The sequence below is a fragment of the Dasypus novemcinctus genome, chromosome 5 (assembly GCF_030445035.2).
Source record: "Dasypus novemcinctus isolate mDasNov1 chromosome 5, mDasNov1.1.hap2, whole genome shotgun sequence".
NCBI classification, from domain to species: Eukaryota; Metazoa; Chordata; class Mammalia; order Cingulata; family Dasypodidae; genus Dasypus; species Dasypus novemcinctus.
The window spans coordinates 99626218-99645023 of NC_080677.1; the positions used below are offsets into that span (position 1 = coordinate 99626218).

General features: G+C 38.1%; 1 protein-coding gene across 4 annotated transcripts in view; it reads right to left on the reverse strand.

Annotated features, from left to right (window-relative positions):
* Window positions 1-6281: 6281 nt before the first annotated feature.
* The window catches only part of AASS (aminoadipate-semialdehyde synthase), an 86938-nt gene continuing 74413 nt past the window's right edge, over window positions 6282-18806 (reverse strand). For all 4 annotated transcript variants that reach the window (XM_004483094.5, XM_058297300.2, XM_071215251.1 and 1 more), the window contains 5 exons: window positions 18217-18312; window positions 15778-15893; window positions 14613-14701; window positions 13888-14064; window positions 6282-12170 (listed from right to left, as the gene is read on the reverse strand). In XM_004483094.5, coding sequence (XP_004483151.1) covers window positions 12052-12170; window positions 13888-14064; window positions 14613-14701; window positions 15778-15893; window positions 18217-18312 — 597 coding nt within the window. In that variant the 3' untranslated portion in view covers window positions 6282-12051. The remainder of the gene's footprint in view (window positions 12171-13887; window positions 14065-14612; window positions 14702-15777; window positions 15894-18216; window positions 18313-18806) is intronic.

The window sequence follows — 18806 nt, forward strand, 5'->3', positions numbered from 1 at the left end:
AAAAAATTCTACATCCTATCTTCCCCCCCCCCCCCCCCAATTATTGAGCTTCTCTTCACAGGAGCCCTAGACCACATCAATGCATATATATAGTATACAGCACTCCCATACATCCACCACAAAACCTTTCCCTTCCACAGCGATACTCTTACACCCTATTCACATCATATTTACTTAACGTAATGTACAGAGTCTGAGACAATAGCTTTCAAACAAGGTGACATTTGTGCTTACATTGTGGTGCATACTTTAGGATACACAGTTTTTTACATTCTTAGTTATCCTATGTTTTACATTATGGTTTACATTATCAGTCTGTCATCTCCTATATGTTATGCTGTAATATTACATGTTTTATATCCATCCTTGTGTACTCTCACGAAACTCCTCTCTTACCCCCCATTTATCTTGGTTACACACATTTAACGTCCATTTTCCCTTCCACCTTGGTGCCCACGGTGACAGCCAGCCTCCGTTTCCCGAGGAGCCACTTCCAGATATAGATGGAATAGTGTTCAGGGTCTAACTTGCTCAACTGCCCCAATGCCCTGGGAGCCACCCTTTCTCTCGAGGGATACAGTTCCCTCTATTTGATGGCATTAGTCCTCCCCAGGATGTGGGTCCACCCCCACTCTCACTACTTGGGTTTCTACCCCATGGTGTCACCCACTCTGGCAGAATGAGCATTTAAACATTCCCCAGGAGCCCGTCCTGCATCAGACCCTCCCCTCCGAGCATTCTAAACAGGTAACCCTCTTTATTATATTTTGATATGATTTTCTCGGCATTTTACTCTCCACCAACACCTGACCCTCTCCTGTGTTTGTATGCTACCCCTCCCTCCCCCCACTATTGGGCAATGTTACCCATCCGCCCATCCCCAGCCTCCCTCAAACCCGCAAAGCCCCAACCAAAGGCAACCCCTGCCCCCCTTTTATCTCTTCTTTGTGTTCATACTTACCACCATCTCGTCTTAAGTTCCACCCCTGTAGACATCGGCTCACATCCTTCCTCCACCCTCCGATTTCCTGTAAGCCTATCGTTCAGTCTCTTGCTATCTAGGGCAGCTTGGTTATTTCAAATCATTGAGGTCATGTAGTATTTGTCCTTTAATGTCTGGGTTGCTTCACTCAACATAAGGTTCTCAAGATTCATCCATGTTATCACATGTGTTTGTAGTGTGTTTGTTCTTACAGCCGAGTAGTATTCCATTGTGTGTATATACCACATTTTATTGATCCACTCATCTGTTGATGGGCATTTGGGTTGATTCCAACTTTTGGCAATAGTGAACAATGCTGCTATGAACATTGGTGTACATATATCGGTTTGCGTCCTTGTTTTCAGTTCTGCTGGGTATATACCCAGCAGTGGTATTGCTGGGTCATATGGCAAATCTATGGCTAGTTTTTTGAGAAACCGCCATACTGTCCTCCAGAATGGTTGGATCCTTCTGCATTCCCACCAGCAGTGGATGAGTGTTCCCCTTTCTTCACATCCTCTCCAGCACTTGTATTCTTCTGTTTTTTTCATAGCTGCCAATCTTATGGGTGTAAGATGGTATCTCATTGTGGTTTTGATTTGCATTTCCCTGATAGCTAGAGATTTGGAACATTTTTTCATGTGCTTTCTTGCCATTTGTATTTCTTCTTTGGAGAAGTGTCTGTTTAAGTCTTTTTCCCATTTTTTAAATGGGTTGTTTATCTTTTTATTTTCAAGATATAGGAGTTCTTTATATATGCAAGTTATAAGTTTCTTATCAGATATATGGTTGCCAAATATTTTCTCCCACTGTGTGGGCTCCCTTTTTACTTTCTTGACAAATTCCTTTGAGGTGCAAAAGGCTTTAATTTTGAGGAAGTCCCATTTATCTATCAGTTCTTTTGCTGCTCGTGCTTTTGGTGAGATATTCATAAATCCATTACCTATTACAAGGTCCTGTAGATGTTTCCCTACACTGCTTTCTAAGGTTTTTATGGTCTTGGCTCTTATATTTAGGTCTTTGATCCATCTTGAGTTGATCTTTATATAAGGTGTGAGATGGTAATCCTCTTTCATTCTTCTACATATGTCTATCCAGTTCTCCAGACACCATTTGTTGAATAGGCCACTCTCTCCCAGTTGAGAGGGTTTGGTGGCTTTATCGAATATTATGTGGCTATATATGTGAGGTTCTATATCAGAGCTTTCAATTCGATTCCATTGGTCTATGTGTCTCTCCTTATGCCAATACCATGCTGTTTTCACCACCGTAGCTTTGTAGTATGTTTTGAAGTCAGGTAGTGTGATTCCTCCAATTTCGTTTTTCTTTTTCAGTATGTCTTTGGCTATTCGGGGTCTCTTTCCTTTCCAAATAAATTTCATAGTTAGTTTTTCTAGTTCCTTAAAGAAGGCTGTGTTGATTTTTATTGGGATTGCATTGAATGTGTAGATCAGTTTTGGTAGGATAGACATCTTAATAATGTTCAGTCTTCCTATCCATGAACAAGGAATAGTCTTCCATTTATTTAGGTCTTCTTTGATTTCCTTGAACAATCTTGTATAGTTCTCGGTGTATAAGTTCTTTACTTCTTTAGTTAAATTTATTCCTAAGTATTTGATTTTTTTATTTACTATTGTGAATGGTATTTGTTTCTTGATTTCCTCCTGATCTTGCTCATTATTGGTGTACAGAAATGCTACTGATTTTTGCGCATTGATCTTATAACCTGCAACTTTACTAAACTCATTTATGAGTTCTAGAATCTTTGTTGTAGATCTCTCAGGGTTTTCTATGTATAGGATCATGTCATCTGCAAATAATGACATTTTGACTTCTTCCTTTCCAATTTGAATGCCTTTTATTTCTGGCTCTTGCCTCAGTGCTCGAGCAAGTACTTCTAAGACAATGTTAAATAGGAGTGGAGACAGTGGCCATCCTTGTCTTGTTCCTGAGTTTAGAGGGATGGAGTCTAGAATTTCTCCATTGTACACAATATTGGCTTTATCATGTTCATATACATGATACAAGAGTATACATGTTCATATATACTCTTTATCATGTTCAAAAAATTTCCTTGTATTCCAATCTTTTGGAGTGTTTTTATCAAGAAAGGGTGCTGTATTTTGTCAAATGCTTTTTCTGCATCAATAGATATAATCATGTGATTTTTTCCTTCAATCTGTTTATATGGTGTATTACGTTGATTGATTTTCTTATGTTGAACCATCCTTGCATACCTGGGATGAATCCCACTTGGTCGTGGTGTATAATTCGTTTAATGTGTTGTTGAATATGATTAGCAAGTATTTTGTTAAGTATTTTTGCGTCTAGGTTCATTAGAGAAATTGGTCTGTAATTTTCCTTTCTTGTGATGTCTTTGTTTGGCTTTGGTACTAGGGTAATGTTGGCATCATAGAAGGAGTTGGGTAATGTTCTTTCTGTTTTGATTTTTTGGAATAGTTTCATCAGGACTGGTGTCAGTTCTTTCCGGAATGTTTTGTAGAATTCACCTGTGAAGCCATCTGGCCCTGGGCTCTTCTTAGTTGGGAGATTTTTAATAACTGATTCTATCTCTCTGCTTGTGATTGGTTTGTTAAGTTCATCAATTTCTTCTTTTGTCAATATGGGCTGCTTATGTGTTTCTAGGAATTTGTCCATTTCCTCTAGATTGTCATTTTTGTTGGAATATAGTTTTTTCAAAATATCCTCTTATTATCGTCTTTATTTCTGTGGGGTCAGTAGTGATATCGCCTTTCTCATTTCTTATTTTGTGTATTTGCATCTTCTCTCTTTTTTTCTTTGTTAGTGTCGCTAAAGGTTTGTCAATTTTTTTAATCTTCTCAAAAAACCAGCTCTTGGTCTTGTTTATCTGTTCAAGTGCTTTTTTATTTTCTATTTCATTTAGTTCTGCTCTTATCTTTGTTATTTCCTTCCTTCTTCTTCCTGTTGGGTTACTTTGTTGTTGTTTTTCTAATTCCTTCAAATGTGCAGTTAGTTCTTCAATTGTTGCTCTTTCTTCTTTTTTGATATATGAATTTATGGCTATAAACTTCCCTCTCAGTACTGCTTTTGCTGCATCCCATAAATTTTGGTATGTTGTGTTATCATTATCATTTGTTTCAAGGTAGTCATTGATTTCTTTTGAGATTTCCTCTTTGACCCACTGTTTTTCTAAGAGTGTGCTGTTTAATTTCCAAATCGTGGTGTGAAATCTGGGCTTCTGTCCCTTGCAAATCTCCAGCTTGACTCCACTGTGGTCAGAGATAATGTTTTGTATGATTTCAATCTTTCTGAATTCGTTCAGCCTTTCTTTGTGGCCTAGCATATGATCTATCTTGGAGAATGATCCATGTGCGCTTGAGAAAAATGTATATCCTGCTGTGTTTGGGTGTAGCGATCTATATATGTCTATTAGATCCAGCTCCTCTAATATACTGTTCAGATGTTTTGTTTCTTTGGTGATTCTCTTTTGAGATGTTCTGTCCAGAGTTGATAGTGGTGTATTAAAATCCCCCACTATAATTGTAGATGTATCTATTGTTTCACTTAGTTTTTCCAGCATTTGCCTGACATATTTAGAGGCACCCTTGTTAGGGGCATAAATATTTATGATTGTTCGATCTTCTTGACAGATTTTCCCTTTCACTAAAATGTAGTATCCTTCTTTGTCTCTCACAATTGTTTCACATTTAAAGTCTATTTTGTCTGATATTAATATAGCTACTCCTGCCTTTTTTTGGTTATTGTTAGCTTGTATGATTGTTTTCCAGCCATTCACTTTCAATCTCCATGCGTCTCTGGGTCTAAGATGTGTCTCTTGTAGACAGCATACGGATGGGTCATATTTCCTTATCCAATGTCCCAGTCTGAATCTTTTGATAGGTGAGTTTAATCCGTTGACATTCAGTGTTATTACTATCAAGGAATTATTTGTGTTAGCCATATTTTGATTGGATTTGTGTTTGTCATATTTTGTTTGTATATATTTTTTTTTGTCTTTTTTGTTGTTGTTGTTGGTCTTATACTCTCCTCCAACTCTGCCTTTCCTGTTTTTTCCTTTCTTCCTGCAGAACTCCCTTTAGAATTTCTTGAAGGGGAGGTTTCTTGTTGGTATACTCTTTCAGTTTCTGTTTGTCTGCAAATATTTTGAACTCTCCATCATGTTTGAATGCTAGTTAGCTGGATAGAGTATTCTTGGTTGGAAATTTTTTTCCTTTAGTATCTTGACTATATCATACCACTGCCTCCTTGCCTCCATGGTTTCAGAAGAGAAATCAGCACTTAATCTTATGGAGCTTCCCTTGTATGTGATGGTTTTCTTTTCTCTTGCTGCTTTTAGGATTTTCTCTTTGTGTTGAGCATTGGATAATTTGACGAGTATATGTCTTGGGGTGGGCCTGTTGGGGTTTATGACCAGTGGAGTGCACCACTGTGGCTTTTAAATGTGTCAATACTATTTTGTAATTGACCATATTTACAGTAGAATATATAAGCACATACATTTACATATGTTATATATATAACACAATGTAATATTGTGTTATATTCTATATCTTATCCTATTATATTGAAGCAGGCTAGTAAGATAGGGAATTAATTAACAGATCTGGAACTGACATAAAGTCCACATGGACATCAGTAGCCCCCAAGATGGCTGCTGAAAGACCCCCACCCCCAGGATTCTGCCATCCAGAACAAAGACTTCTTCTGGGAGCAAGAAAAGCCCCGGATATTCCCCAAGGACTTTATTGTTGGGTCCTCACTGGGGAATGTTGGGCAGGGTGATCAGTCAAAACAGCAAACAGCTGAAACCCCTTCCCTGCCATTAGGAAAGGGTGGAATAATTAATAGTTTATAAAGCAGACCGGAAGGCCTGAGCTCTAGCCCTGCTCTTGCCTCTGGACCTGTTCCTGCCCTCTGTGTGCCGCTCTTGCCACTTTTCTTCTGCCACATGGCCACGCAAGTAAACATGGGCATTTATAATCTATAATGAGGAATTGCAGCTTGTAAATCACCCCTCTTTATCCTTTTTCACCCCTTCCTCTCTACCTGGGACCCCATATCTGTTTTTTCCCATTTTTCTTCCCTTCCTACCTGAATAAATTACTGGCCTAACACACCTGGCGTGCTCTTGAAATTAATTTCTCCAGCATAACCAAGAACCTAGATAAAATCCAGTAACAATATCATATCATATTATATTATAAATTTCTACTATGTGCCAGGCACTGTGGTAGGTGTTAAAGATACATTAGAATTTTAGTTTGGTTTCCCATAGAAACAGACCATAAGTCAAGGATTTAAGTGCAAATAGTTTATTTGGTAGGTAATCCCAGAAAACATATGTAATAAACAGAGAAAGATTCAGAGAAGACAGCTGATAAAGAATACATTATCCAGCAAGATACTCAGGTGATTCACTAGAACACAATCCCAGTAGGGAACTCCGAGAACCAGTATGACACATGTGCCTCCAAGTTATCCCATCCAACTATCTAGGGAGCCTAGGCTAGTATACACCAGCTCCCATCAGTCATTGGTTGGCTGGGGGTAGGGAGAGGAGTGTGGGACTCACATTCCCTGGAATTTCTGGGCTGTTGTGATCATGGGCAAAGAAAGCTCTCACTGCCAGACAAAACCCTCAGGCAAAGATATGCTGGCATTTGGGATCCAGGAGGTAAGCACTATGATGGTGTGCTAGACTGAATTATGTACCCCAACAAAAAGACATATTCCTAATTTTCATCTGCATTCCTGTGGATATTAACTCATTTGCAAATAGAGCCCTTTGAAGATGTATTACCAGTTAAATTACTTATGAATAAGATCATCAGTTTGGCCCTCTTTGGCCAAACTGAAGGAGGGCAGGCCTTAATCCTTATTAGTGGATGCCTGAATCAATAGAGGAAATTCAGATTTGGTCACAGGAAGTGGGAAGGCAGCAGAAACTGAAGAGCAGACAAAAAAGTGAGAGTTTCCCTCTGACAGGAAGCACTATGCAAGCCACAGAACCCAAGGATTTTGGCAAGCCGGCACCAGAATACTAGACTTCAGAAGAAAACATGTCTTGCCAATTCCTTGATTTTGGACTTCTGGCCTTTGAAACCATGAACCAAAAATTCCTGATGCTTAAACCAACCCATTGTGTGGTATTTGTCATAGCAGCCTAGCAAACTAAGATGGTGAGGTCAAGAGGATGTGGGTATAAACTTGTGCAGTTTTCCTAGATGAAGACCTATTATCCCTGGCTTTCACACACCAGACGCCAGTAGTCTCCTACCCCCAGTCTTTACAACTAAAAATCCACACACACATATTTTCAAAAGCCCCTACTCAATTAGATCACATAGTCATTTGTGTTATGAAAAAAAGAAATTATACAGGGTCCTCTAGAAATAGCTAACCCAGACTGGAGACTCCTCAGAGGAAGTGACTTTAAAGTGGCAACCTAAAGGGAGGACAAGGAGATAACCCGGTAAAGGGTTTGATAATGTCTCAGGTAAAAGAAACACCATCAGAAAATACCCCAAAGGCAAGAAAATACAAGCCTGTTCAAGAAAGCAACAGAAATTTTGATAACTAAAATATTTTGCAAGGTAGGCATGAAGTGAGACTGAAAAGATACACAGGGTGACATTTATGCAGAGCACTAGAGGCCAGAATGAGTCTGAATTTTCCTGGAAGAAATGGGGAGTCATCTGAAGGGTTTTAAGCAGGGGAATAACATAACCACGTTTTTCCTTTTAAAAGAAGAATGTGTTCGCTCTGAGGGGAGTGGACATCAGTAGAGCCAATCAGGAGTCAGAGAGGCCAGGTAAGAGGCTATTGCAGTGATCCACATAAAAGATACTGTCCCAAACAAGGCTAGTTGCACATGGGGAGACATACATAGATGGTGTCAAGGGATTTAAGAAGAGGAGGAAGTCCTGATTTTGTTGACTGTGGGAGTGAGAGAAAAGAAGGCATCCAGGATTCCATTCAGAGCAACTAGGATAGTGGTTGCCATTTTCCAAGATGGACAATGAGACAGAGGAACTGGTTTGGAGGAAAATGTATTCTCTGGTCCCATTGAAAAGCACTGGCTTATACTATAAATTCTTAAACCCATGATGAGTTAAGATATCTGGTAATATCTTAAAACAGGTATCTTAAACAGATATCTTAATAAGATATCTGGACAGAGATGTCCAGTACTAACTTAGATACATAGTCTGAAGCTCAGTTGAGAAAGTTTTGGTTTCATTAGAGATAAAGGCAATAACTGAAGTTATGGAGTAGGATGCATGTACCCAGAGAAAACATATATAAAGAAAGTGGAGACCAGGAGAGAAGTCTGAAGAACATTAACTTCTAACATATGGACAGATGAATAAGAAGCTACAAAGGAATGTCATCTTCATTTAGCTTCTTCCATATTGGGCCATTTGCACATGCTCAGTCAATGTTAAATCTGAAAGGTCATAGTCCAGTCACTAAATTGGACCTTTGACAGGTCAAATTTTTAAAAAAAATTTAACATCATTGAAGTATTTTACAATTTCACTCCCTGTGAGTTGCCATTCCTCATTTTTTCTCTTGATCTTCTCCATGTTTTACAGCTCCAATTCCAATTTCTTTCTTCTACCAATCCTCATTTGACTTCTACCTCCTTTAAAATATTTCTCTCAACTTAAGAATAATCTCTTTTAACTAAAAGAATAATGAGCCAAGTATGTGTTTTTTAATTGGGGTTATCAGGTTCCTCATTAAGTGATGGGGCTTGTTCTTTTCACCCTGTGACAGCTTCTTTAAGAACCTGTTTCCAAAAAATGAATGCAAATTATTGGAGCCAAGTGCTGGGCTGCTGCTTTACTTGTGCCTGGCAACAGCCCAGAATCATCTTTAATCAGGCAAAGACGAGAGAAATATCAGTTCAGCTTCAACAGGCTCTTGGACTGGGAGCTAGATTCCCAGGGTTTATGAATTTATCTAGTGGTGTGGTACATACTTTCAACCAACAAAAAACTAGAAAACACTAGAAACTTTGTATTTGATCTCCAGATGTAAACTGACCATTAGAACCAGACCTTAATCAATTTTAATACTTTTCAAACTTCACTGGAGATGTTTTCTCACCTGTTGTATATCCTGCTTACAATTCCTGCTTATTTCATGGGAAAAATTATTTTCATCTATCAAAATGTAGCAGTTTGATAATGTTTATGAATTCCAAAAGAGACACTGGACTGAAGTTTCACTTTAACTTGATTATGATTAAGGCTTTGATTGGGTCACAACAGTAGGTCATTGAATCCCCACCCCCTTGGTTTCACAAAGTTTCACAAAGAAACTGTATCACAGAGAAGGGAGGTGGAAGTTTTGAGCTGGAGCCCAGAAAGTAAGTACACAGAGGAGAACAGCTGAGCCTTGAGAGAAACAAGCCCCAGGAAGAGAAGAACCCAGAAAGCCTGAACCTTTTGCAGATGTCGGCAGCCATCTAAACACGTGGCAACAGGCTTTGGTGAAGGAAGTAACTTATGCTCTATGGCCTGGTAACTGTAAGCATCTACCCCACATAAATACACTTTATAAAAGCCAACAGATTTTGCATCAGCACCCCTTTGGCTGACTAATACACAGGATATGAGCATATTGCATGAAAGTCAAATAAGTGCTTAGATTATGTCTCTAAAGGAAGAGATTTTTGCCCAAGGAGCAAAAAAAAATGTATTTGTATTTAATCTATTTTCATAATAACTTATTGACATAATTCACACATTTTAAGTGCACAATTCATTGGTTTTAGTATATTCAGAGTTGTGCTACCATTACCATAGTCAACTTTAGAGCATTTTCAATCACCCCAAAAAGAAACCCATGCCTATCAGCAGACACTCCCCATCTCCCCACAGCACTCCACACCCTAAACAACCAACCACCAATCTACACTCTGTCTCTATAGATTTGCCTATTTTGGGCATGTCACATAAATAAAATCATACAATATGTGGTCCTTTGTGACTGGCTTCTTTTACTTAGCATAATGTATAAGGTTCATCCATGCTGTCACATGCATCAGGGATTCTTTTTATGACCAAATAACATTCCATTGTAGATATACAACATTACTCCATTTTCTTTTTTAATTTTCCCTAACTTTTTCATTATTAATAATGCTATGAACATTTGTATACAGGTTTTTGCATGGACACATGCTTTTGCTGCTTCACCTAGGAGTGAAATGGCTGGATCATACGGTACCTCTATGTTTAGGTCTTTGAGGAACTGCCAGGCTATTTTCTAAAGTGGTTGCCCCATTTTACATTCTCACCAGCAGTGTATGAGCATTCTAATTTCCCGAGAATTCTCACCAAAACACTAATATCTATCTTTTTGAGTATAAGCATCCTAAAGAATATGGTATCTCATGATTGGATTTCCATTTCCCTGATGATTAATGATGCCAAGCATTTTTTCATGTGCTTTTTGGCCATTTATGTATCTTCTGTGAATAAATGTCTTTTCAGAGCATTTGTCCATTTTTTTCATTGGGTTATTATGTATTTTACTGAGATATAAGACTTCTTTATATATTCTAGCTACAAGTCCCTTATCAGATATATAATTTCCAAAAATTTTCTCCTACTGAGTTGTCTTTTCACTTTCTTGATGGTGTCATATATAGCAGAAAAGTTTTTAAATTTTATATAGTCCAATTTATATTTTCTGTTTTTGCTTGTGATTTTGGTGTTACATATAAAAACTCACTGCCTAATTTAAGGTCACTAAGATTTATGACTTTGTAGTTTTTGTAGTTTTATTTCTTACATTTATGTCTTTAATATATTTGGAGTTAACTCTGTATATGGTATGAGGTAAGGGTCCAATTTCATTCTTTTGCATGGGGATACCAACTTGTTCCAGTACCATAAGACTAATTTTCCCCCCACTGAATTGCTTTGTACTCTTTGAAAATCAATTGACCATGAATGTGAGGGTTATTTCTGGACTCTCAATCCTATTACCATTTTATTCTTGTTTATGCCACTGCAAATATAATTTTTTAAAATCATTTTCAGTTCAACCATTGCACTGTACAGAAATAAAACTGATTCTTGTGTATTGATCTTGTATTTTGAATTCATTGCATTGCTGAATTCATTTACTGGTTTAATGTCTTTAAGTGAGTTTCTTAGAATTTTCTACATTAAAGATGATGTCTTAATGTAAAGATGCAAAGAAAGACAGCCTTCCTTCTTTCTTTCTGATATGGATGCCTTTTTTTTTTTTCACTTTCATATCTAATCATCCTGGCTAGAGCCTTCAATACAAGTTAAATAGAAGTGGTGAAAGTGAGCATCCTTGATTAGTTCATGATCTTAAGTGAAAGCATTCAGTTTCACCATTAAGTCTGACAGCAACTATGGGTTTATAGTAGAGGCCATTTCTCAGGCTGAGAAAGTACTTTTCTATTCCTATTTGTTCAGTGTTCTTATCATGAAGGAATGTTGAATTCTGTCCAATGCTTCTTCTGCATGCATTGAGGATGATCATGTGATTTAGAATTCAATCTTACCTGTTCCCTATCTTACAAGGGAAAACTACAAGGAATTACATTTACTAAATAAATTTTAACTTTATAAAAAAGCCACAAAATAACATGATTGCAAAGGTTTGTAGACAGGTAATCTAAGAGTATCTAAAGGATTCATCTTGAAAAATACAAAAATACAGCTGCATGAGGAATTTTTTTCTGAATATAAAGGTAAAACTTCACCAGCTAATTATAGGAAAATATATTCTTATAAGAAAAAGGTGGCACAATAAATTAACAAATAGCACAATCATTACCACTTTTATATACACATGAAAAAAACAATTTAGAATTATTAAAGTTCTCTGGTAATTACTAGCATCTCCTGTTTCAAATATTTTCATAGTAAAATAGCAATCTGTATATCAAAAACACCACTGCATTGACTTAATCAAAATATATCATGCTTTAAACTTTAAAACAGCGCATTAGCATAAAAGTTTGTCACACAAAGGTCAAAGTTGTGTTGTCTGGAAAGATAAAATGTAATTCCCAATCATGGTTTGATCGTGCTCTGGGTAGTATACATAATGCCTTCTGCTTTAATTCGCTCCAATATTGGTCCATAGATCTCCTTTGAAAAGGGCCCCATTAGGCCTTTGGCTTGAATTTCACCTGGAAGAAAATAAATTTGTAATTACCATTTTAAAGGTGGTGTTTAAAAGTAATTTTCAACTTTTGTAATTCATGAAGGAATATTTTTATAATTGTATTATTAACTATTAACTATAGTTAATAGTTCACTGTGTTGTGTATCTGGTTTCATTTGTAAATTTTTATTCTAATAACAAATATACCCCACTAATGCAGGGTGTTAATAATAGGGGGAAAATATACCTTAATATAAACTATGGACTATAGTTAATAGTACAGTTAAAATATTCTTCCATCAATTGTGACAAAATTTACACTAATATAAAATGTTAATAAGAGGAGGAGGGATATGAGAACACTATTTTCTACCTGATTTTTCTGTGAACCTACAACTTCTCTAATTAAAAAAAAATTTTAAAAAGACTGTAAAACAAACTAGAGGATCAACCAAACCAAAAGTATATTCAAACCCAGGGCCTCCTGACCTATGTGGTGAGCTGGCCCATGCACAGTGCTGATGCGTGCAAGGAATGCCATGCCATGCAGGGGTGTCTGTGTAGGGAGCCCCATGTGCAAAGAGTGCGCCCTGCAAAGAAAGCCACCCTGTGGGGAAAAAGTGCAGCCTGCCCAGGAGTGGCGCCACACACACTGAGAGCTGACATAGCTAGATGATGCAATAAAAAAAGGAGACACAGATTTCTGGTGCCACTGACAAGAATGCAAGAGAACAAAGAAGAATACACAGTGAATGGACACAGAGAGCAGACAATGAGTTGGGAGTAGGGGGATTTAAAAATAAATCTTTAAAAAAAAAGATCAATAGCACAAACAAAATAAACATTTAAAAAAAAAACTAAAAAAAAATTTAATTTCCACAGCAGAAGTCTCCAGATAGAAGGTATCATAGCAGCAGTAAACTCAAAGTCAATGAGTTACAGGCCTAGGCATTTTAAAAATAGCAGAGGCCATGAGGACCATTTTTTTTATTCTGTTTCCTCAATAACTGAGTAGGTGATTTAATTTGACATGTATCAGCTGATTCTATTACAGGTATGTTTTTTCAATATTTCACATCTGTATGCTTTGATGTTTTCTATTTCCCTCATGCTTTCACAAGGGCTAAATGGGGTATTCAGAGGTAATACTTAGTGAATGTATATGTGATTTTAAAGAGAAAATGGAGAATTGAAATTTGCACTCATTTAGTGCAAAATATTTATTGAGTATTGACAATATCCTGAGATCCTGAATATTAATAAAACATGGTTGGTGACCTTGAGAACCCAGCAGTGAATAAGTTTTCTTATTTCAGTGTTGTAAGCACCCCTACAATAGCAAAACTTAATGAACAAGAGGAATGGAATTAACATTCCCGGGGGGGGGGGTGTGTGGTATGTGGTAGGAACTTTATGTGTGATTTCACTAAGCTTCAAAACAATCCAATGAATTAGGAATAGCAAGTCCCGCTTTAAAAGATGAGGAAATTCTGGATCAGAGATGCTGAGCAATTTGTTTCCCATCACTCAGCCAGCTGGTGATTTGGCTGGGACCAAATCAGCTCTAACTCCAAAGCCCACAAGTGGATCTCTCAGTCAGCCAGCACTTGGATCTTCTGAGATGGCTCAACACTTTCAGTGAATTCAATACTAATCTCAAGAGTAATTATATGATGCGCAGGCCCTGAATGCCTGGGAGGTGATATGGAGACAGATGCAGCCCTCGAATGATTCGAACTTACCATCAAGCAACATCTTCGCTGCCATGGCTGTGGGTAAACCCACTGTTTTAGCCATGGCTGAAAAGCCATTGACATCACCATAAACCACGAGATCAACAGTTTTATTTTCTAAATGTCCAGAAGGATGTCTGATTCCAAAAGTGTTTCTCATCACAATCATATCTCTCTCTCCAGAGCCTTAAAGTGGTAAAAAGATATTTTTAAATGCCACTATCATTACAATTCAAATATTATTTCTCATCTCCCCTTCCTGCCCTTTGCTCCCACAAGTCTCCCTTCCCATTAGATATGGTCCCTTGACAATTATCTATAATGCTTCCTAACCCAAGGTAATGGAAAACCTCAAGGAAATTATAACACTGGTCACATTCTTCTCTGTCCAGGGAACTATCATTACAGCCTGGTTACAGACACAAGGACACTGCCAGGGAGGCCATACACTTTCGCCACCTAAAACACTTCTTCAGCATTTCCTGATGCACTAAAAATTTAAAGTAAATCCAATGTTGTTGTTGTTTCTCCCTTCCCATATTAACCAAGCTCATTCCTATTTATCAGTTCACTTGTTCTTCCTTCCAGAAAAATAACCCAAGAGAGCTTTCCCTCATATCATACCTCCCCACTCCTACCACTTGGCTCCAACTGTCCAATCTAATTATCTGGCTGCACTGACTGCATCTTATAATTCGTCTTCAGGGACGTTTAGCTAATACCCCGTGGCCTACCATATGAAAGTTTCGTGGCCAAATGCTTGGAAAGTGCATCCACAATGGACTCTGCTCGAGGGACTTGCTCATCCCCAAGTAATCCCAACCTGAGAAGCACAACAGAGGGCTGCATTAGTTCAAGTCCTATCTGTGTTCTCACTTGGGAAGCAGAAGGGAACTCCTTAGATTTTGTCTTGAAAGGGCAGAATCACAAGATTACAATCCAGGTATACGATTCTCCTCAAATGCAAATCAACAATTGTGGGGAGCCACCCGCTGTGAAACCTATTTGCAGCCTCCTACAACATGGCGGATTTCGCAACTACTACAGCCCTGCCCCACCACTTCCTTCTTCTTCTTCTTCGTTTCTTTGTTCTCCTCTTCCCGCCACAACTTTGGCAACCACAGCAGCACGTGTGCGCAAGGCGCGAAACTCTGCAGACCCGGCACGAACTTTCAGCCAATCCCCTCCTTGGACACCTGCCACCCGCAAGACCAGCCTATCACCTATGGACACACTCCCTTCCCTCAGTATAAATTCTGATGCCCTATCCCCAATAAAAGAGGCTTGATCAGAATCCTGTCTTGCCTCCATTCTTTCTTGTTCCCTGCCCCCACTTCTTTCCCACAGGCCCCTCGACTCAGCCCCCGCCGGCTCGGACAAACAATAATAGTATTTTAACAGTAAGAATCATCCCAGAGCTTTCCCAGGCAGTGCTGCCAGAGTAGAGCCGAAGCATTGTTAAGTCAGTGTTGTTGTAAATTTTTGTGAGATAATTTATAGGTTAGTTGGCTCACATTGAGGGTAACAGCACAGTGCTCTACAACCTTGCCTTGCTAATAAATTTTACTATGTCATATGAATGAATGTTTTAATGTAGTTGGGGAAGACTTGGAGAGTCTCCTACAGGAAAGAAAGAATACCTTGTGCTTCTTGGGGACTGAGTGGTAAAGTGTTTCAAAATATTTATATCCCAAATTATAATTACCACTGAAATCCTCTCTTAAATATTTCTATCCCTAAATAAATAAGGTACAAGAATGTCTTTAAAACAGGCTAACATAAGAGCAGCAAACTCAAAGGCAAATATAATGTGTGGTTCTTGACCTTTTCTTGGGTAGAAAGGACTACATAAACAAGGATCCGATGTATTTTGCTTCAAGTTGAATTGTGGGTGCCTACCATTCAGCAGCCTCCAGCTGGGTATTGTCTCCTCCTAGTTTCTTGGAGACAGCTTCCTTAAGCTCATCACGCCTGGAGGAGGGAGAAATCCCAACCAGGTCACAAAGGAGTTCTTTCTGGTTAGAAAAATAAAAATGAAAATTCTAAATTCCTGAAAAAATAAATTGAGAAATTATCCTATTCAGGCATTGGATTGCAAATGCATCTCAAAATTTTCAAATTAGAAATAGAAAACTATAACACACATATACACAGGTGCATGCACAGATGTGCACACACACACACATACCAATAGAAGAATGGTATTACAGAAGATGGGATAAAATAAAAATGGGTAATAACAGCAACTCAATACTAAACAGAATGGTATCATATTTACCAGTACATTTCCATATTTGCCAGCACATTTCTCCCCTTATATATCATCTCCATCAATTTTCTCATCTATTCTCCACACCCTCCAATAGTCAGTTTTGGGCAGGATAAAATGGAAGGACCTTACAGCTGTGGTTGCTAATAGCAACCAGAGCTCTTTTGCAAGTTCAAGAGATGAGAATGCCCTTGTAGATAATAAAATCTCAAAGGATGAACACTTAAACATTGGTCAGAGTTTTTCTATTTTTCAAACAAGACTCTTTCCAGGCTCTTATGGGAAAAGTTATGTTCTAGACCAAGGGTCCACAGGCCAAATCCAGCCCACCTCCTGTTTTTACTAATAAACTTTTACTGAAACACAGTCATGCTCATTCATTTATGTATTGTCTATGGTTGCTTTTGTTTTACAAGGCAGAGCTAAGCAGTTGTGACCAAGCCTGTGTGGTCCATGAAATCTAAAATATTTACAATCCGGTCCTTTGCAAAATAAAATTTGCTGACCCTTATTCTAGAGCAGGGGTTCTTAACCTTTTTTGTTCCATGGACTCCTTTGCCAGTCAGCTGAAAACCATGAACCCTTCCTGAGTCCACACTAGTGGTGGGGGCTGGGGAATGGGTTATATAGGAACCTCTTATGTTTTTTGTTTTTTTATGTTTTTTCAATGTAACATTCCTTGTGATCTATTAACTTTAATTAAAAAAATAATAATAAAAACAAATTGTTTTTATAAAAAAAAAAAAAAAAACCAAAGTGCACTTGACACAAAACCAGTGGATGTGAATGAGGATAATAAAAAAAAAGTCCACACTATACTGTGTATTATTTAATAATAATAATATCACATCCCCACCAACACATCCCCACAAGAATGTGCTTCAATGTACATTTTATATTATTATTGAAGCAACAAGGCAATGTTGTTTCAATGCAAGCTCATGGACCCCTGTTTAAGAACCCCTGCTTTAGATTGTAGCTACAAAGATCCTGGGACCACTCCCAAGAATGCCTGCCCCATCCTACCCAGTCAAACAACCTCAACCCCAGATTCACCCTGTGAATATTTATTCACTCCAATCCAACAACTAAATTTATGAATAGGAACACATGGATTGGAAATACACAGAAAATTGAATTTAAAAGCAATTTGCTAGCAAGAATTCTAATGTTTCTTTTGCAACTTAATGGGGATTAGCAATATCTATCCTTTTCTCCTTGTGATCTATTTCTGGCATTTCTATTGGAATATAGGGTGCATCAGTTTAATTTGAAAGACCAACTAGAAACATGTTGATTACTAGCCAGGTAGTGAAAATTCTACATTACATTCAATTCCCGGCCTCCAATGCCCCTTCCAATTCTAACACTCTAAGATTTGGATATAATACAGATATGGACATTAGCATATTTAGTATAACAGATATTGGGCATAAACTCATTACTTATAATGGAAAATTCAAATTTCTCATGGTTACAAATCGCCAAATGAGAAAACTGATTGGATTTAGGCAGGGGGAACCCATTTTCTGCAAAACCACCAGATCTCTCCTTGATTATCAGTTTCAGGAGGCCCAAGCTTAACTCCTATCACTGGGTCACCACTTGGACAACTGACACAGCCCAGAGCTCAAAGCAGACAGCAAAGACTTCTATCCCCAGGACTAAAAGATCAAACAAATAGTAAAAGTTGCTGCAGGAAATAGGCCTAGTTTCCTCTTCATCTTCCCATACTAGTGAAGGGAGGAAGCAGCTGTGGCTCAAGCAATTGAGCTCCCATTTACCATATGGAGGACCTGGTTCGTTCCTTGAGACCTCCTGGTAAAAAAAAAAGAAAAGAGGCGTCCCAGACCTGCAAGGAGAGGCACAGGCCCCTGCACAGCAAAGTGATGCACCTAAAAGATGATGACACAACCAGATTTAAAAAAAAAAAAAAAAGTTGTGAAGGGAAAGGAGACTTTGACCCTATACATAAGCTACAGAATGTTCCAAAGAGGAATTCAAATCTACAAATTTCAGAAGGCACTTCTGAAGAGCAGCGGACAACACATAATTCTGGGGTCACTTACCCAGGTGAGAGGGTTAGACTCACGTTGGAGGGCAGGAAATGCATCTCTGTTTATAAGACCCAATTTTACAAGTCCATTCAAAGCTCTGGAAAATCCCTACAATAAGAAGTAATAAGAGATAAATGAAATTTTCCCTCAGGCTCAAATCAAAATCAGTAGCATCATTAAAAAGCACATGAAAAGATGCTCCACATCATTAGCTATTAGGGAAATGTAAATCAAAACTACAATGAGATATCATCTTACATCTATTAGACTGGTAGCTATTAAAAAACAGAGGACTCCAAGTGTTAGAGAGGACATGCAGGAAAGGGAACACTTATCCACTGCTGGTGGGAATGTAGAATGATGTAGCCTTTGTGAAGGACAGTTTGGCAGTTCCCCAAGAAGCTAAATATAGAGCTGCCATATAATCCAGCAATCCCACTGATATACCCAGAAGAATTGAAAGGAGTGACATTAAAAGATAGATGCACACCAATGTTCACAGAGGCATTGCTCGCTATTGCAAAAAGTTGGCATCAACCCAAATGTCCAACAACAGAGGAATGGACAAGCAAACTGTGGTATACACATACAATGGAATAATA